At 33.2% G+C, this 18,781-nt stretch overlaps 1 protein-coding gene across 1 annotated transcript; it reads right to left on the minus strand.

Annotated features, from left to right (window-relative positions):
- Nucleotides 1–617: 617 nt before the first annotated feature.
- LOC141545742 (interleukin-8-like) lies at nt 618–5,332 on the minus strand. Its single transcript, XM_074272986.1, has 4 exons — nt 5,177–5,332; nt 3,865–4,003; nt 2,041–2,121; nt 618–1,667 (listed from the first exon to the last, which is right to left on the minus strand). Exons 1-4 carry the CDS (start codon nt 5,247–5,249, stop codon nt 1,619–1,621), a joined length of 342 nt encoding a protein of 113 aa, XP_074129087.1. The 5' UTR covers nt 5,250–5,332; the 3' UTR covers nt 618–1,618.
- Nucleotides 5,333–18,781: the final 13,449 nt, after the last annotated feature.

Consider the following 18,781-nt stretch of genomic DNA (forward strand, 5'->3'; position numbering starts at 1 on the left):
CATTCAAACAACTCAGAGCAGAAAGAAATATCCCCAGGCTCATTTACCTAGCCAGGGTGAAAGAGGGACGATAGGGGAAGGAACTCCTCTTCTTATGAGTTCAGTTCATGGCACTCACAATGTGGATGAATGCCCAGTCTAGTCTTTAACAATACAAAAATATGATATTTTAAATATTGGGAAAATGTCACATGTTAAATATGAGAGATCTTAAGACTAAGAAGATTTTGGAAATAATGCTGCCCTTGACCATGTCTACATAATTTTAGATTGTCCCCAAAATGGAAACAACTCATGATATTAAAAAACTCAGTGTGAGAGAGCTGTGATTTTTTTCATTATGAAGAATTAGAACTTCTACCACAAACCAGGGCTTCTTAAACTTTTCCCACTCATAACCCTTTGTCACCTGAGAAATTTTTATGTGACCCTGGGTATATAGGTATATAAAATAGTTACACAAATCAAACATTTACTGATAATAAATAAAAATTTCACAACCTCCACATTCAGTTATGTGACCCCATATATGAGGTTACAACTCACAGTTTAAGAAACTTTGCCATAAAGAGTCATGGTCTTTGAGTGACTACTAGGAAAGAAAGAATTTATCACAATTAAGTAAAACATCTGCTTTTGTTTATTGAAGAACAGTACATGAGTAGTACATTTTAGAAAAAAAATCATTATTGTTAGAATTGTTTACTCTTTGATTTGTAGCAAACACATCATAGAAGACAAGAGATCTGTAAAATAAGCTTAGTTATAAATAATCTTGATTGCTCTGGGTTTGATTCTGGGATGTTTCTTTGTAGGATGTTAAATGAAGGCTTGGAAAAGACCTCTGGGCTCTCTCATCAATTCCTTCAGTTTCAGAGATAAGAAATTTGATGCCAGGAAATTGCAGCGATTTCTTCAGGATTATACTGGAGATAACTATCATGGCAGGCATTTAATTCCAAATTCATTGTCTTCAGAGTCACTATGTTTTACCACACAACTCCTGGCATAATGCCAGTGCTAATAGCACAACACAAACAATCAATTGGCTTTTCTTTGCTACAGTTTACTAAGGTAGAGAGAATTTTTAGGTTTAACAAGTCCTGATCTTTTTAATCTAGTCTGTGCCCAAGAGGTTTGATTGCCCATTACTCTGTGCAGACAATCCAATTATAATCATGTGAATTCCCTGGGCAATTTTCTCTCCTAGTAATTTCAGAAATTCACAGGTGAAGAAAAGATTCCTTGCTTCCCTTCCTAACTCATGCCAGCTGCTCCAATTTGATATTTAAGCTGTGATTTCATTTGAAGGAAAATCTTTTTGTGAAAATTGGGGGATATGAAAGGTCATCCTTACATCTAGTACTGATTAAGATTGATATGAAATAATCTTTATATCTAATAAATTTATTTATTAATGTTAACTAAAGATATATAAATCAAGTACTTGTTTGCTTCTTTAGCGAGAAGCCAACATGTTGCCGAGTTGCTTCAGAAAGATCATTTTGGCAATTTGTTTCTAGGAAGAAGTTCCTGAAAAGATGCTTTTATTGGAATTTTTAAAAATAGTAAAAGAAACAAGAATTCTTAATAAGAAGAAAAGTGAATTCAGATGATCTTAAATGTGTTTCCAGTTTCTCTGCTTTTCTGTTGAGGTAGATCTCAATCTATGGAGTAAATAAATCAATACTAATTAGTAAATGAAGTCACCAGTTTCATTTGATAAACTATTTTGCTCTTCAGATTATTAGATCTGTTCACAACTTTACTAATAGTATAATTGTATCTCAATTTTCCCACATCCCTTTTCTGTTTTATTAGTCAATTTTATAGGTGTAAAGCAGTACCTGTTCTTTTAATTTGCATTTCTCTAATCAATAGTGATTTAGAGTATTTTTTCTTGACTGATTATAGATAGCTTTGATTGCTTTGTCTGAAAACTGCCTGTTTGTATCCTTTGACAATTTACAAATTGGGGAATGGCTTGAATTCTTATAAATTTGACTTAATTCTCCATATATCTGAGAAAGGATTTCCCACCTTAGTAAATTCTGGAAGGTAAGTTTTATCCATTTGCTCTTTGGATCCACACATACTTTTTTCGCAGTCTTCAAAAATACTCTGAAAAAACAAACAAACAAAAAAAAATCTTCAAAATGTTTCTTTCCAATCTTAAATCATATCTTTGTCCAATGACAATTTGGAGGAGAGAAACAAGATGAAATTGGATGATGGTTAGACTTGTGGATTGCAGCAAATGGTCAGGAAAATAAAATTAAAAAGATTCCTTCTATAAATTATTTATGAAAAAAAAATGAGAAGGGAGAGAGTCGTCCAGCACAGCACAGCACCAAGTCCTTTATCAGAAGGTTACAGAACTTCCAGTGACATGAGGCATAGTCTGTATGTGTGTGTGTGTGTGTGTGTGTGTGTGTGTGTGTGTGTGTATACAATTACCCTTTCCACATTGGGACCTTCCTAATTTAGATATATCATGGGTTGGCATAAAAAATTAAATAGGAATTTGAGGAGGAGAGTTATAGAAGCTGCAGATGACATGCAAAGGTCAGCAGATAATGCAAGCAAAGTTTAGAAACCCAGAAATGTATAAAATATATATACAGTATTATATAATATAAACATATTTTTATCTTTTAATACCATAATAATTCAGATTTCTCTGATATGAAGAGAGGGCCAAAAATTTTTTACATAGGTTTTCCAGATCAAGAAGATGCCGTATTTCTAACCCCCAGCAACATATATATATATTATATAGAGATACACACACAAAGAAGTCAGTATTTTTCTTTTTTTTTAAAAAAGTGGAACACAAGGAGAAAAAGGGTTCTTAGTAGATTACAGGGGAAAAGGACTAAATTTACAGAGACATGGAGGTCTTGCCAAAGAGACAGCTGCTATGGGAAAGTAGTGTTTATATGGAAAGTTTATGGAATTTTTGTACCTACAAGGTTATCTTGGAGATCAAACAATTCAACCTTTTTATTAAAATTTTTCATAGTGTTTGTAGATGTAAAGCTATGTGGGAGTTAGGAGTGATACCGAGTTCAGAGGTTAAGCCTCTCACTTTGCTGAGAGAAAACTGAAGCCAGAGGAATGAGATGGAAAGCTTGGAGATGGACTTTGTACCAGATTAGGAAACTGAGGCCCATGGTGGCTGAGCAATTTGTCTCAAGTCCTACAACTTGAAAGTGGGAGAGTCGGTCTTCTGAGCTGAGGTACAATGCTTTCAAGAAGGCGAGTACTTTGCTCCATTTTATAGAACTAGAATTAAGACCCAGCTCTGTCACTAACTCTTGGTGTCAAGGCTGCCCTTGAATAAAAGATCCAAGTTAACTCTTTGCTGGCCCTTACTTGAAGTCTTTCCATTTGGGTAGAATCAGCTCAAGCTTATGCTCTACTGTTATAGCCTTGGAGAACAAGGGGTACCTCCAAACCAAAATGAGGCGTATGAGGAGGACTTTAGTAGTTGAGAACAGTATTATTCTTACTTTCTTTTTTTCTTTTTCTTTTCCATTGGGAAAATATTATTTATTTTTAACATTCTAAGTGCAACTTTCTGGTACCTGGGAAGGTAGGAGAGAGTGAGTTTTGACAGAAGTTCAGAGGACTATTTATCAAGCAGCAGCAGATCACAATGAGAAATTTCCATTTTCTGACATCAGACAATAGTGAGGAACCAAAAAACCTCCAAAAGCTTGAGACATACAATAGAAGACAGTAATCTTGGAAAAGCCTTTACTTTGGGAAACATTTATGAGAAACTTAGCTATCATAAACTTTATCTTACTTAATGAAATTAGGAAAAGGGAAATCTATTTTTTTTTTTTACTTGCAACTTACATGAATTCCACATTTTTGCACATTTTCTCAGGTAGATGGATAACCACTGTCATAATTTCTTCTATAGGGATGGCATCAGTTGATAACTTCTGGCATAAACATCTGCTGCTGCCACTTTTGACCATTTCAGTTTCTAAGGCTATAAAAAAATACCCAAGCATTTAATTTATTCCCATAGTTACATCTTAAAGGAAATGAATTACATCTAGACAATCAAAAATTAGAAATGTTAAAGAGTTCTTGCTTCTGATTCCATTTCTTCTCAGGTTTAAAGTGTCTGAAATAAACTCTAGTCATAATTCTTAAAATCCTAATTTTTAAAAAAAACTTTAGAAGAAAAATTAATTCCTCTAGGCATTTCATTTTTTTCAAATTGTATGACCAACTATTTCTATGGATATTATAAAATGATGAATTTCCTGTCACATATGTCCTAAATGGTGAGGTTTTTAAATTTTAGTTCCCTATGTATTGTATAGGGCTATCTAATTTCTCTAGGAATACTTCATGAAGATATACTTAAGGTTTATCATCAGATTACAGGATTTACTATTTATAATTTTGTAAAAATCTAGATTATTTTCCCCCTTTCCTTTTTGATACTTATTTTTCATAATATTACACATCATCTACAATAAAATAAATAAACCTGAGTAAACCAATTTGTGTAACCATAACATTAATTCAAAACATTCTATTTGGGCTGTTACCAAGAGTGCCCCGAGGGTAGTGATTTGCAATTGAAAATTTCAATAACTGATGATAAAGGTGTATATTGGATGTTGCATGTTGGAAGATAATTTTTTTTTTTTTAAATTTCACTCCTTTTCTATCTTCCTTCTCCTTCATCTACAAAGTGAATTCTCCTGAAGTTTAAGCAACTTCCTGAAATACCTACTTTTTTGGGAAGCACTTTGAGCCCTAAAATAAAAGTTTTCATTTTAGTCTTAAATGAATGGTATTCTATCCAGTGGGGCAGCTATGTGGTACAGTGGCTAGAGTGTTGGACCTGAAATAAGACAGCCCATTTTCATCAGTTCAAATCTGGTCTCAGACACTTACTAGTAGGTTGATCCTGGGCAAGTCTCTTAATCCTGTTTACCTCAGTTTCCTCATCTGTAAAATGAGCTGGAGAAGAAAATGACAAACCATTTCCACTATGTTTCCCAAGAAATCCCTCCAAATGGAGTCATGGAGAGTCAGACAACAAAATTCTATCTAGCAATGGAATGCAATGACACTAAATCTTGCTTAGCCAATTTTAACTTTTTTTCAAAGAGTTACTCAGAAAAACATAAGTGAATATTCTTACCTGGACCTGAAGAGCCAGTGGTGATCACCAGCATAGCAAAGATCAGAGATATAGTTGTGAATGACATTATCATTGCTAGGAGAAGGACTCAGACTTGATTAACAACTCTGAATCTAATCTGTGCTCTCTTTAGGACAAGTGCTTGCTATTTATTTAGGTACCACTCTCAAGGATCCTCCCACTGCCCAGGTTTCCAGTGGACTAACTGAGTCATCAATCTTTGAAGCTTAAAAATGTCATCGTAAACTTGTTTTTTCCTTAAGTGTCCTTTACAAACTCCATGACATTGCTGCAGGTCATTGTCAACATGAATTACTATTATTGCATTTTTTTTTTTCATATAGACTGCGGCTCCATGGAATAGAGTAGGAAGTTTAAAAAAAAAAAAAAAAAAAAAAAAGGTAAGGGCTTAAGGAAAGGAAGCAAAAAAGTTATTCCATAATAGATTTACCATTTCATGAGCAATCATCTTTTTTATAGTATTACATTGTGAAAATGCTTGTTTTGTTCCATAAATTAAAAATAAGATCAATTTAAATAATAAAAAAAGAAATTCTAAAACTTGGACCTTTGTGCCTAGTATTGTCAAGTGAATATGGAAATTGGAAGTCTTTGATCAAGCCTTTTGATCATCTGTTCAGAGTTTGCCTAGAGGAAACTAGCTTAGCCCAGTGAATAGAATTCTGAGTCAGGAACAAGGAAGATCTGAGTTCAAATTAAGCCTAAAACATTTAGGTATGGGTCCCTGAGCAAGTCACTTAATCTCTGCCTTTCTCTTGACAAAATAGAAATAGTACCATCACCTCCTGACCATCTGCTGGATAGCTAGATGTCACAGTAGATAGAGCATCTGGAGTCATGAAAACCTGAATTAAAACCTGACCCCAGACAATCACTAGCTGTGTGAATCTGGGGTAGTCACTTCACTCTATTTGCTTCAGTTTTCTCATCTGCAAAATGATCTGGAGAAGGAAATGGCAAATCACTCCAGTAGTTTTCCCAGGAATACCCCAAATGGAATCATGAAGAGTCAGACAAACCATCTGTAATAATCCATGGCTCAGAGTCTAGCCATTATTTAATCCCACCTTGTCTCACCTTCATTGGATAATGGTGTGGCATTTAAGATTAAAAAGGAACTTTTTGAGGATTTCTTTTTCTATTTTTTTCAGGTTCTTATTGAAGAATGGGAAAAATATGTATGGATACAAAGAAGAATTAGATAAAACCTGCCATAAAAAGTTAAATAAGGTCAATTGTATATCATTTGCTTACTAATTACAGATCAGAATTCAGGAATTGTTCCTCAGGAATTTAAAGATTATTACTCAGATTAGTCTCCTCAAATGAGGGCTGCAAAGTATATATTTTGGTTCAGAAATTTTTTGTGGTCACCTACTCCAAATTATGTTCCATTGTGCTTAAATTGAGTCCTATCCATCATAAGTCTGTCAATGAGAGTGGTGTCTTTATGTTTTAGCTTCACTTGTTTTGTTTTGTTTTCTAGTAAAGAAAAATATTTAGAAAAAAAGAAACCCATTATTCAGGTATAGATGAATTTATTAATTGGTATGTATTCATTCGCTTCTTAGAAAAAAACAACTATCACACCAAATGTGAAAGTGCAGAAACCATGTCAGTCATTTTTCAATCATATGCGACCATTTCTGACCTCATTTGGAGTTTTCTTGGCAGAGATACTAGAGTGGTTTGCCATTTCCTTCTCCAGCTCATTTTACAGATGAGGAAACTGAGGCAAACAGGATTAAATGACTTTTCACAAAGCCAATACATGTCTGAAGCTGGATTTGAACTTAGGAACAAGAGTCTTCTTTATTCTAAACCAAATCCTCTGTCCATCGTGCAACCTAGCTGTCCTGCAGAGACCCTGCCAGGATTCCAAGATTATTCCAAGCTTGTCTTCTTCCCTGTTATGTATTCTCATTTCTTTTATTGATTTTTTTTATTCTGGAGAAAGACTCTTTTCAGGAACTATTTTCCTGGAAACAAATAGCCAAAATGCCCTTTTTGAAGCAACACAATAATGCATTAGCTTTTCTCTGAGAATATATAGCCAAATATTTGATTGATATATCAACATTATTTTTGATTTATATAGATTTATTTGATTTAGTCAACATTAACAAAAAAGCTTATTAGAAACATTTAAAGTTTCCTTCATTACATGGTCATACTCAATTTTAACCAGTGCTGGAGGTAAGGCTAGCTATGCAAATCCCAATTCTTATACTAAGGCTTCCTTTAAATGGAAGGGTAACTTGAACATGACATTAAAGCAAATGACATGAGTTAGGAAGGGAAGCAAAGAAGCTGTCTTTACCTGTGGATTTCCAAAATTTAGGAGAGAAAGCTACCCAGGGAATTCACATAATTTTAATTGGGTTGTCTGTATAAAGTCATGGGCAATTGAACCTTTAGGCACACAGTAAGAAAAGAGATTAGGACTTGGTGACCCTAAAGATTCCCTCCATCTTTGTAAACTTTTCAAAGAAAGGCCAAGTGATGCATTGACCATTGACAGTATGCCAGACTGTGTGACAAAGCACATTGATTCTGTGGACAATAGACTTGGGATGAAAGCGTACCCTTGGTGGTTACTTCCTGAATAAACTTGAATAAATCACCAGGCTTCAGATCCCTAATTTTTGAATTGCAAGAAATTGAATGAGTTAATTGCAGAGGTCTTTTCCAAGCTTATGTCTAACATCCTTCAAAGAAACAACCCAGAACAATCAGAATTATTTACAGCTAAACTTGTTTTAGCACTCTCTTGCCTTCTGTGATGCGTTACATTAGATCAAAGAATTCTCAAAGGATAAACAGAAAATTTTCAGATGAAGAAATTAAAGCCATTTATGGCATGTGAAAAATACAAATTAAGACAACTCTGAGGTACCACTTTATATTTCTCAGATTGGATAGGATGAAAGGAAAATATAATGATGAATGTTGGAGGGGATGTAGGAAAACTGGGACACCAATACATAGTTGATGGAACTAATCTAACCATTCTGGAGAACAATTTGGAACTATGCCCAAAGGGCAACTAAATTGTGCACACTCTTTGATCCAGCAGTGTCTCTACTGGGTTTGTATGCTGAAGAGACCATAAAAAAGTAAAAAGGACCCACATGTTTTGATTTGTATTTGTCAATATTAATGATATACTGATGTCCTTTGTATCACTGGCAATAATTTGTAAATTTTTTTTGTAGCAGCTCTTTATGTAGGGGCAAAGAATTGGAAATTGAATAGATGCCCATCAATTGGGGAATCATTGAATAATTTATGGTATGTGAAATTAATGTAATATTATTATTCTACAAGAAATGATGAGCAGACTGATTTCAGAAAAGCCTGGAAAGACTTACATGAACTGATGCTGAGTAAAGTGAGCAGAACCAGGAGAATATTGTACATTGTACATAGTAACAGCAAGATTATATGATGATCAACTGTGATGGACTTCAAGACAATTCCAATAGACTTGGAATGGAAAATGCCATCTGTATCCAGAGAGAGAGCTATGGAAACTGAATGTGGATCAAAGCATAGTATTTTCATCACCATATCTTTTTTGTTTCTGTTTGCTTTTTCTTTCGTGTTTTCCCCCTTTTGGTCTGATTTTTTTCGTATAGCATGACAAATGTGGAAATCTGTTTAAAAGGATTGTTTACCTATATGAGATTGTTTGCTATCTTGGGAAGGGGAGGGAAGGAAGGGAAGGAGAAAAATTTGGAACATAAAGTCTTACAAAACTGGATGTTGAAAACTATCTTTACATGTATTTAGAAAAATAAAATACTATTGAAAATTCTAAAAAATTAAATGAAAATATTGCATGTTCTTAGCTCTGATATAGGTTAAATGTATGCAATCCTTTAAAACATATTTCTATATGTGTCATGTTGTGCAAGGAAAATTAAACCAAAAGGGAAAAAACATGAGAAATAAAAAGCAAGCAAACAAACAAAAATAAAGGTGTGCTAGTGAAAAGTATTAAATAGCAACACCTACACATAAGAGTAGGATATGCTACTCTGATCTGGTGTTTTAGTCTGATATAGGTTATACATGTATAATCATATTTCCACATTAGTCACATTGTGAAAGAAGAATTAGAACAAAAAACTACAAGAAAAACAAAAGTACAAAAAAGTGAAAACATTATATTTTGATCTCCATTCACATGCCATAGTTCTTTCTCTGGATGCAATAGCATTTTCCATATGAGTCAAAAAGTGTATTTCTGATATGTATGTTTTATAAGTAGCAAATAATTTTCAGCAATTTAAAAAGCATAGTAGAAATATTACCAATTATTAATTTTCAAAATGCTATCTTCATAGTATGAATTTCTGTAAAAAAAAAAAAAAAAAAAAAAAAAAAAAAAAAAAGCATTTTCATTCATTGTTAAAAGGAACCTTTGTCCCCAATCCTAGATGTATAGAGAACTAATATAAACATTAGAACAAAAGTCATTCCACAATGAATGGTGATCAAAGGATATAAGCAAATAGTTCTCAAAAAAAGAATTACAAACTATTGCCAGTGATACAAAGGACATCAGTATATCATTAATATTGACAAATACAAATCAAAACATCTCTGAGGTTTCATCTCAAACCCAGTAAATTAGCAAAGATGACAAAAGTCAGGAATGGCCAACATTGACATTTCTTCAGTGGTTAGTACAATTGTGAATTCAAACATTTGGAAAACAGTGAAGACAATGATTATAATATCTATACCTTTTGATCTACCAAGATAACAATATACTCATTGACTTCAAAAGACATAAATTGACAAATAAAAAATTTAAAATGAACACCAGGGTAATCATAGTGATCAAGGTAGGCTCCTCCTCCCAAAAAAGAAAATTACAATATATTTCCCTCCATACTGTAACACAGATTCTGGGGTTCTAAATCCTACCCACCCTTGGAAGTTGAGTATCCAGGGGCCAGTGCTATATATGTCCTCTTTTTAGTTCTAGGGATAGACCAGAAAGTCTTTGTTCTTTGATTCTAGTAACTCATAAGATCCTCATCATGCTATCTCCAATGATTACCAGATGATAATGAGTTAGCCAGACTGAATTAGTTAGAAGGATTTCATAAGGAGAAATAAAAAGAACAGTCGGTACCAAACATTTCAAATCGTGACACATTCTCCCACTATTACATATAGAATCCAGAGAAATGCAAATTCAGATTTATAGAAAGCAAAGAGATAAATTCATATCTCCCGATTATTGCAAGTCTTTTTTTCTCTCCACAGAGTTTCTTTTAAGCATGGTGCAGTTTATTGCTAGGCCCTTCCAGAGTCCTGAGGCTACATTTCCTTGTTATATAATTTGTTCTTGCTTCACAATTCAGAAGCAAGAAAATAGTCGAAATTGAGTGAACTACACTGATTCCAACATGTGACTCAAATCTGGAGCTAGCTCAGTTCCCTTTCAATTCAGTTATTGAATTTAGTCCAATTTCTGTCTTATAAGAAAAATTTATTCAATTATGGGAATTGTGAGAAAACTATTACATTGTTTGAACAATGTCTCTGCATGGCTAGGAAGTTGGACTACTTCTACCCCTTGCTTAGACGCCCTTAAGTAAGAGTCAGTCATTTAAGTCATGTCTGACTCTCCATGAGCTCATTTAGGGTTTTCTTGGAAGAGATACTGGAGTGGTTTGCCACTTCCTTCTCCAGCTCACTTTACTGATGAAGAAACTGAAGTAAATGGGGTAAGGGACTTGCCAAGAGCTGCACAGCTAGCAATTGTCTGAGTTCAAATTTTAATTTCAAGAAGAGTTTTTCCTGATTACAAATACCACTCTTAACTCTTAGATACCACTTAACTGTCCCAACTAAGGGTCTATATTATGCTAATCAGAAACCCAGTCAGCTCTCTAGACTGCTGTAAGTTTTCTCACAATTCTACATACGGAGCAAACCATATTTCTTATCTGAAAACTGATCCTATACTGGTCAATCAAGTATCATTTCTATGTTCTTCTGATTGAATACAGACACTTTGGGGGGATGGGATATTTTGTAAATTTAGGGAATTACACCTGTTTGTTCTCTCCCTCACAACTGAGAAAGCTTTTAATCTTTCCTCTAATTAGATTTCAGATGACCTAATTTTGTACCCTGATTGATTGTTTTATTTTAATTAATTAGTTTCATATGATTAATTGTTTTTAACATATACAAATATGTTTTCCCTTGTATTTGGGGTTCAGTGCCAAGCTAAGGAGTCCTCATCCCAACTTGTGATGCAATTGGCTAGCATTGTTTAATAAATTCATATGCTCATAAGCTCAAACCTTTGTTTCTTCAGTTATTTCAGATTTTATCCACCACAATTTTTGATGGCCAGGTCATCTGAACTCTACTCTAAGGATGACAGTTTTTCATAAAAACTCCCTAAAGACTCCACTTAATCTTTCACTGAGGAATTTTTTCACAGTTGACTATCTTAGATTACACTTCTTTTAATTTTAAAATCTTCTGAGCTAAGATTTACCTCCTATTCTGAAGCTTGGGTAAGAGCTAAGGTTTATCCCTACACTGGTAGGAAAGGTTTATTCTCACCCTGAAGACTGAGGTTACTCTTTTTAAGAGAATGATGGGTTTAAACTACTGAAGTATTCCCCCTTGGATAGAAATTTCTTTTGTCATGAGTCCAAGGAAAGAAATTAACACACTTTAGAGAAATTCCTATTGATCAGAAACTTCCCATATATAGGGGTGGAGGAGTTGCCCAAAAGATAGAGTTCTCAAATTATGCTAAAATAAAAATCCAAATGAGCCCCCACTTTGGTGACAAATTAAAGGCTTTGCACTTAGCTATCTTTATTTCTTTCTTTTTTTCTGAGGCAATTGGGGTTAAGTGACTTGCCCTGGGTCACACAGCTAGGAAGTGTTAAGTGTCTGAGGCCAAATTTGAACTCAGGTCCTCCTGACTTCAGGGCCAGTTGGCGCCTGAGCTTAGCCTTTTAGTAAAAGCTACAGAGGCTACCAGCCGTATTTGTGTCTTATTGTTTTATCTGGATTTTTATTTATTTTTTTTGTAAAATGCAAAAAGAAATTGTCTTGTGTCATATTTAGTGTTGTTTATAGATTCTTCTACCTTAAAATATTTCTAGGGTGGAAATGCAGCCAGCCAGACTGCAGAAAAGCTGCAGCCAGAGAGTTTTAGTGTGCTGGGGATGATTAATGAAGTTTTATACTTGAAGTAATTCTCCCAGATACTAAACTGTCTGTCTCAGTAATCAGGATTAACGTCCACTTTTAGTGGGAGATCAGTTTTTAAAAAATGCTCTGAAAGATATTTTTTCTCTGTCATTCAGACTTGGTTACATTGGAATTATAGAGTTAAAAGTCAGATAAAGAAAACTTTTTTTCTGGTTTGTGGAGCTGCTAAAAACATCTTGGAGATTAAAGAGATTGAAAATTGATTATTAAGGAGTTTTGAAAATAGTCATTTTTAAGATTGCAGGGGAGAAGGCTTAAGATTTTGTGTAATTTCAGGAACTTACCTCCTCTTTGCTTTGTCTGATAAGGTGCACTTAGCAGAAATTTAATGTATGCTGAAATATCTTAGGAAGTTTTGGTATACCACTTTCTAGAGTTTGTTTTAAGGAAAAATAAAAATGAGATTGTTTGAAAGTTTTAGGGGTAAAGAGCACTAAAATGCGTTAGTTTTAAGTGCAGCTTAAAGTGATAGGCAGCTATATGGTACAACAAATAAAGCTCAGCTTCCTGATTTCAAATATGGTCTCAGATTTTTACTAGCTGTGTGACTGTGGACAAGTCACTTAATCCTGTTTTGCCTCAATTCTTCATCTGTAAAGTGAGCTGGAGAAGGAAATGGCAAACTATTCCAGTATCTGTACTAAGAAAATCCCAAGTGGGGTCACAAAGTGTTGTCCATGACTGAAACAACTTAATAGTTAAAAAAACAAAATAAAACAAAACAAAACACTTAGTTCACTTTCCCCCAGAAGATTGATCAACCTGTTATATTAGTGGAAGAAAATAGCTGGTTTGAAAGTAATCCCAGGAAGAAGAAAAAAAAATAGATATGCAGTTTGCCTTTTCTTGACCATGAAAAGAAAAAAGCTTGTTTAAATCAGAGAACAACTTAAAAGGGAGAAAAAAATCATTTAGGAATGGAAAGAATGATTTAAACAAAAATGGATCCATGAGGGACTACTTATTCCATCGTTATCATTGCTTGGATCCAGATCAGGAATAGATATTCATAATGACAGGAAGGGACAGGGATGATCAGGAACAAGAAAAATCTACTGAGAAGATTGAAGTAGAACTTTCAGTGTTTTATAAAATAAAATTAATTGTTTAAGTAAACTGGAAGCATAGTTACCAGAGAAAATTAAAAAGAAGTCATTCATTTGTAAGCTCAGAAACCCCAAAAGGCAACAATTTTGCAATTAATCAGCATTGTGTAAAATTTTGTGTTAAATTGCAAAGAAGAAATTCAATGGAGTAAAGTTTAGTCTTGTAGATAATTTGAAATATTACATGAGGAGGCTCAGTCACACCTTTGGAGCATTTATATACTAATAATAAAATACTAAGCCAAATTAAATTGTAATACTTTAGAGTCTCACCAGCCTAGATAAGAGAACTGGACCTCAGATTGGTAATCCCTGGGGGAAGAGGGAACAGAAGAACCTGTGTCTTCTCTTTCCTGCTCCTCAGCCATAGAATCACCTTAGAAACATTGAAAAGCCAAAACATTTTAGACACCCACGGGTCTCCTATTTGCTTCCCCAGAACATCTTATTGCAGTTTCTAAATTGTGAGCCAAGGACAGAATAGATATAAGAAGAAAGATAGCTTTAGGACTCTGGGAAGAACTTGCTTAAGGAAAACTAAGTGGAAAATCTGTGAAAGACCCTATAATCAAGAGATGTGGATCCACTCCTTTTCTATAGGATTTCTATAGGTTTGAGCCTGAATTTCTCTGGATTCTGTGTAGACTGGTATGTACTTTCTTAAAAAAAATGGAATAGATTTGAGGACTCCTTTTTGATATTGGTACTGTGTAAAAATTATGTGCTAAATTTGTAAAGGACAGACCTAATGGAATAAAAGTAAACTGAAGATGATTTGTGACATAATTAGGAAGCAGAGAGGTACATAGGACTTTTGTCAAACTCCGTAGCAAAAAGGGAAACAGAATGGAAGTTGGAGACTGCACTAATATGAAGATTAATTAGAAGTTAATGAGATATGTAAAAAATGTTCTTAGAAGCAGAAAATGTGTGGTGCTGGTTTGTTTTTTGTTTTGTTTTGTTTTTTAGTGCAGCTAAGCTTTCATTTCCCAAAGGCATGAGTGTAAAACCAGTGACTTTCCACATAAATTGTTGTCATACAAGATCTTTATCTTTGTAAGCTACCAAAATGTCTTACATAGATTTAAAAAGAAAAGCTGAGAATTTAGTACAGCTCTTTAGAAATGTTTGTCATATCTTCTTTTGGATAATAGGAGAATAGGAAGATTTCCATGCTTGTAAAATTATTATTCTAGTTCGTGGCAGCCCTCTTTGTAGTGGCCAGAAACTGGAAACAGAGTGGATGCCCATCAGTTGGAGAATGGCTGAATAAATTGTGGTATATGAATGTTGTGGAATATTGTTGTTCTGTAAGAAATGACCAACAGGATGATTTCAGAGAGGCCTGGAAAGACTTACATGAACTGATGCTGAGTGAAATGAGCAGAACCAGGAGATCATTGTATACTTCAACAACAATATTGTATGAGGATGCATTCTGATGGACGTGGCCCTCTTCAACAATGAGATGAACCAAATCAGTTCCAATAGAGCAGTAATGAACTGAACCAGCTACACCCAGCCAAAGAACTCTGAAAGATGACTATGAACCATTACATAAAATTCCCAATCCCTCTATTTTTGTCCACCTGCATTTTTGATTTCCTTCACAGGCTAATTGTACACTACTTCAAAGTCCAATTCTTTTTGTACAGCAAAACAACTGTTTGGACATGTATACATATATTGTATTTAATTTATACTTTAACATATTTAACATGTATTGGTCAACCTGTCATCTGGGGTGGGGGGAGGAAGGGGAAAATTGGAACAAAAGGTTTGGCAATTGTCAATGCTGTAAAATTACCCATGCATATATCTGGTAAATAAAAACCATAATTAAAAAAATAAAAAATAAAAAAATAAATTATTATTCTATAGTAATAGTAATAATATAGTATAATATATACTCTTCAGATAGTCAAAGTTAATTTATAGATTTCTCATGATTTCCAAAGTTTGTTTAATCAATTTTGATATAATTGTTGATATAGAAAAGTAGCATGATTTGTGTAGCAATATTTAAAGTTAGCAATTTAAGAGTTGGATTTATATTGGCCTTTGATTTATTAGGGAAAATTGTAATTTATAGTATGATTGATTCATGTTCTGAATGATAACTGTTGATGCTATTTTTGGAAATTTAAAAGCAATTTGATTTTAATTTTTCTGTACTGGTCTCTGAATACAACTAGTATAGAATTTCAGAACTGATAAATAATGAAATGATTCTCTATGTAAAGTAATTCAGAAATACATTTAACTGAATTGATATTGTTTCACTAGCAATAAATTTTATTTCACTTTTGAGTCTCTAATATTGTTTTGTTATTATATATTCCTTATTCTACAATGTGATTTTGCAAAACTCTTGTATAAGAAAGATCGCTAATTTGTAAAATCATACTTAGTGTACTGCATTTGTATTATCAGGAGATTAACTTGTGATCAGAATGCTATGAAATTATGAATTTAAACTATCACTTATTAAGAAAAATCTTTTGTTGCAATGGTAAAAACAAAGCCCTCAAGTATTTAAGTGAGTATATTTTCCTTTAAAATGAAGAATAATAACTATTTAGTATTTGGGAAGAGTACAAAAGTTCTTGTAAAATCTAATTTATAAATTTCTTTGGGGTCTTGCCAAATTTTTAGTCCCTTGGATTTTCAACCTTTGTGACATCATAAAATATTATAATCACTGGGAAAGGAATTGCAGAAAGAATGTTATGAAATTCTAAAACTATGAATTGATTTAATGAGAAATTGAGAGCTCCTTCTCCATCACAAAATGTGAGATATGGAGTGGGTAAGATTACAAGTTTTCTTATAGTATAAAAATAATTTTTATTTTTATTTTTTATTAATTTTAGTTTTTATTTACCAGATATATGATGGGTAATTTTACAACATTGACAATTGCCAAACCTTTTGTTCCAATTTTCCCCTTCCCCCCACCCCAATGGCAGGTTGACCAATACATGTTAAATATGTTAAAGTATAAATTAAATACAATATATATATATGTGTCCAAACAGTTGTTTTGCTGTACAAAAAGAATCAGACTTTGAAATAGTGTACAATTATCCTGTGAAGGAAATCCAAAATGCAGGCGGACAAAAATAGAGGGATTGGGAATTCTATGTAGTGGTTCATAGTCATCTCCCAGAGTTCTTTCACTGGGTGTAGCTGGTTCAGTTCATTACTACTCTATTGGAACTGATTTAGTTCATCTCATTGTTGGAGAGGGCCTCGTCTATCAGAATTGATCTTCATATAGTATTGTTGTTGAAGTTTATAATGATCTCTTGGTCTTGCTCATAAAAGTAATTTTTATGATTGGTTGTACAACTACTGATTATGAAAATTATGAAAGTATACCTGGAATAAATAGTATGTGTTGAAGTCATATTCGAGCCAAGAGGTAGACACCGGTTTTAAAGACGTAATACTTCATTATATAGATTTCTGTTCATTTGAAAACTTACAATGACCAGTGTTTTTGAGTGGACTGTGATGTATCCACTGTATGGGTAAAACTCATAAATGTGATTATTTTCTTAATTTCTAATGATTGATTTTAACACTAGGATATCTCTAAACTAGAAAGAAAAATGAAGATTGACCACTTTTGGAAAAATTTTGTACATAATAAGTATTAAAGGTATAGATTTTTATTTATTGCCATTTATTTTAACTAATTGTAATAACTTTAAAATATATAAAATCTGTTCTAAACTGTAAGCATTTGAAATAATTAAGTGAGGTAGTATTGTGTTTTGAATTCCTTTGAGTTTAAATTCAGGGATAACTATTTGATGATCTACTTAAAGGGAATGTGGGTTAAGAAATGTTACTGGAAGATATAAATGATTTCAAAGCTTGACAAGACATTAAAAAGATAATAGCTGGATCCTTTGTAATCAATTTACCTATTGTACTATATCCCTTTTGAGTAGGAATGTTTCTCACCTGGTTGATTCTGAGCTTGCTTATAATACCTAGGAATAATGTTGCATGATTAGCTGTTCCAAAATGAATATTTATGTCTTTTACTTGAAATCACACAGAGCTAAGGAAGTATTCCTGCGGAATACTTATGATAAATCAATCATCTTGGGTCTGAGAAAACACTCCTATTATTTTTTCTTCTCCATAGTATTTTATTTTCCTAAATACATGTAAAGATAGTTTTCAACTTTCATTTTTGTAAGATGTTGTGTTTCAAAATTTTCTCCCTCTCTTTCTTACTTCTCTCTCCCAAAACAATAAGCAATTTGGCATAGCTTAAATAAATGCAAACCTTTTAAACATATTTCCACATTTGTCATGTTACGCAAGAAAAATCAGACCAAAAGGGAAGAAATCATGAGAAAGAAAAAGTAAATAAACAAACAAGCAAAGGTGAAAATATTGTTTCAATCCACACTTATTTTTATAGTTCTCTCTTTGGATGTGGATAGCATTTTCTATTCCAAGTCTATTGGAATTGCTTTGAATCATCACTGCATTGTTGGGAAGAGCCTAGTCCATCACAGTTGATCATCACAAAATCTTGTTCTGGTTCTGCTCACTTCACTCAGCATCAGTTCATGCAAGTCTTTCTCAGCTTTTCTGAAATCAGCCTGCTCATCATTTCTTATAGAACAATGATGTTACATTGCATTTATATGTCATAAGTTATGCAGCCATTCCCCAAGTGATGAGTATCCACTCAATTTCCAATTCCTCACCATTACAAAAAGGGCTACTACAAATATTTTTTGCACATGTGGGTCCTTTTCCCTCTGTTATGATCTCTTTAGGATACAGATCCAGTAGGAAAACTCCTGTTATTCTTCTCTCCTTTCATAGAAAGTATTTCTGACTATGGCAGAAGACTGCAAATGTTTTATAATGAATCTTATTATTATCATAATCAATCATAATAAGTATTGGTGAAGTATTGGTATAAATGCTCCAAATTTGTGACCAATAATTATTAACTTCTTAATATGGGTTATTAAGGAAACTTAGTTCTTAGATTTGTTATCTTCTTGCTCATTGGGTTAATAGTTATATATTCATGTATAAGATTAGTTCCCTATAGTATTACTTCTTTTTGTATATTAAAGTCAAGTAAAGTTGGTGGTTCTAAATGATATATTTTAAACTTTCTCTGCTAGGAGTAATCTCTTTCAAAGACTTACAGTGACCAGTGTTTTTGAGTTGACTATGA

The sequence above is a fragment of the Sminthopsis crassicaudata genome, chromosome 6 (assembly GCF_048593235.1).
Source record: "Sminthopsis crassicaudata isolate SCR6 chromosome 6, ASM4859323v1, whole genome shotgun sequence".
Lineage (NCBI taxonomy): Eukaryota > Metazoa > Chordata > Mammalia > Dasyuromorphia > Dasyuridae > Sminthopsis > Sminthopsis crassicaudata.

Coding starts and splice junctions, on each gene's coding strand:
- LOC141545742 (XM_074272986.1), bottom strand. CDS start 5,249: ATGATAATGTCATTCACAACTATATCTCTGATCTTTGCTATGCTGGTG. Junction 4,004..5,176: donor CACTGGCTCTTCAGGTCCAG/GTAAGAATATTC, acceptor ATTTTTTTATAG/CCTTAGAAACTGAAATGGTC. Junction 1,668..2,040: donor ACCTTCCAGAATTTACTAAG/GTGGGAAATCCT, acceptor TTTACTCCATAG/ATTGAGATCTACCTCAACAG.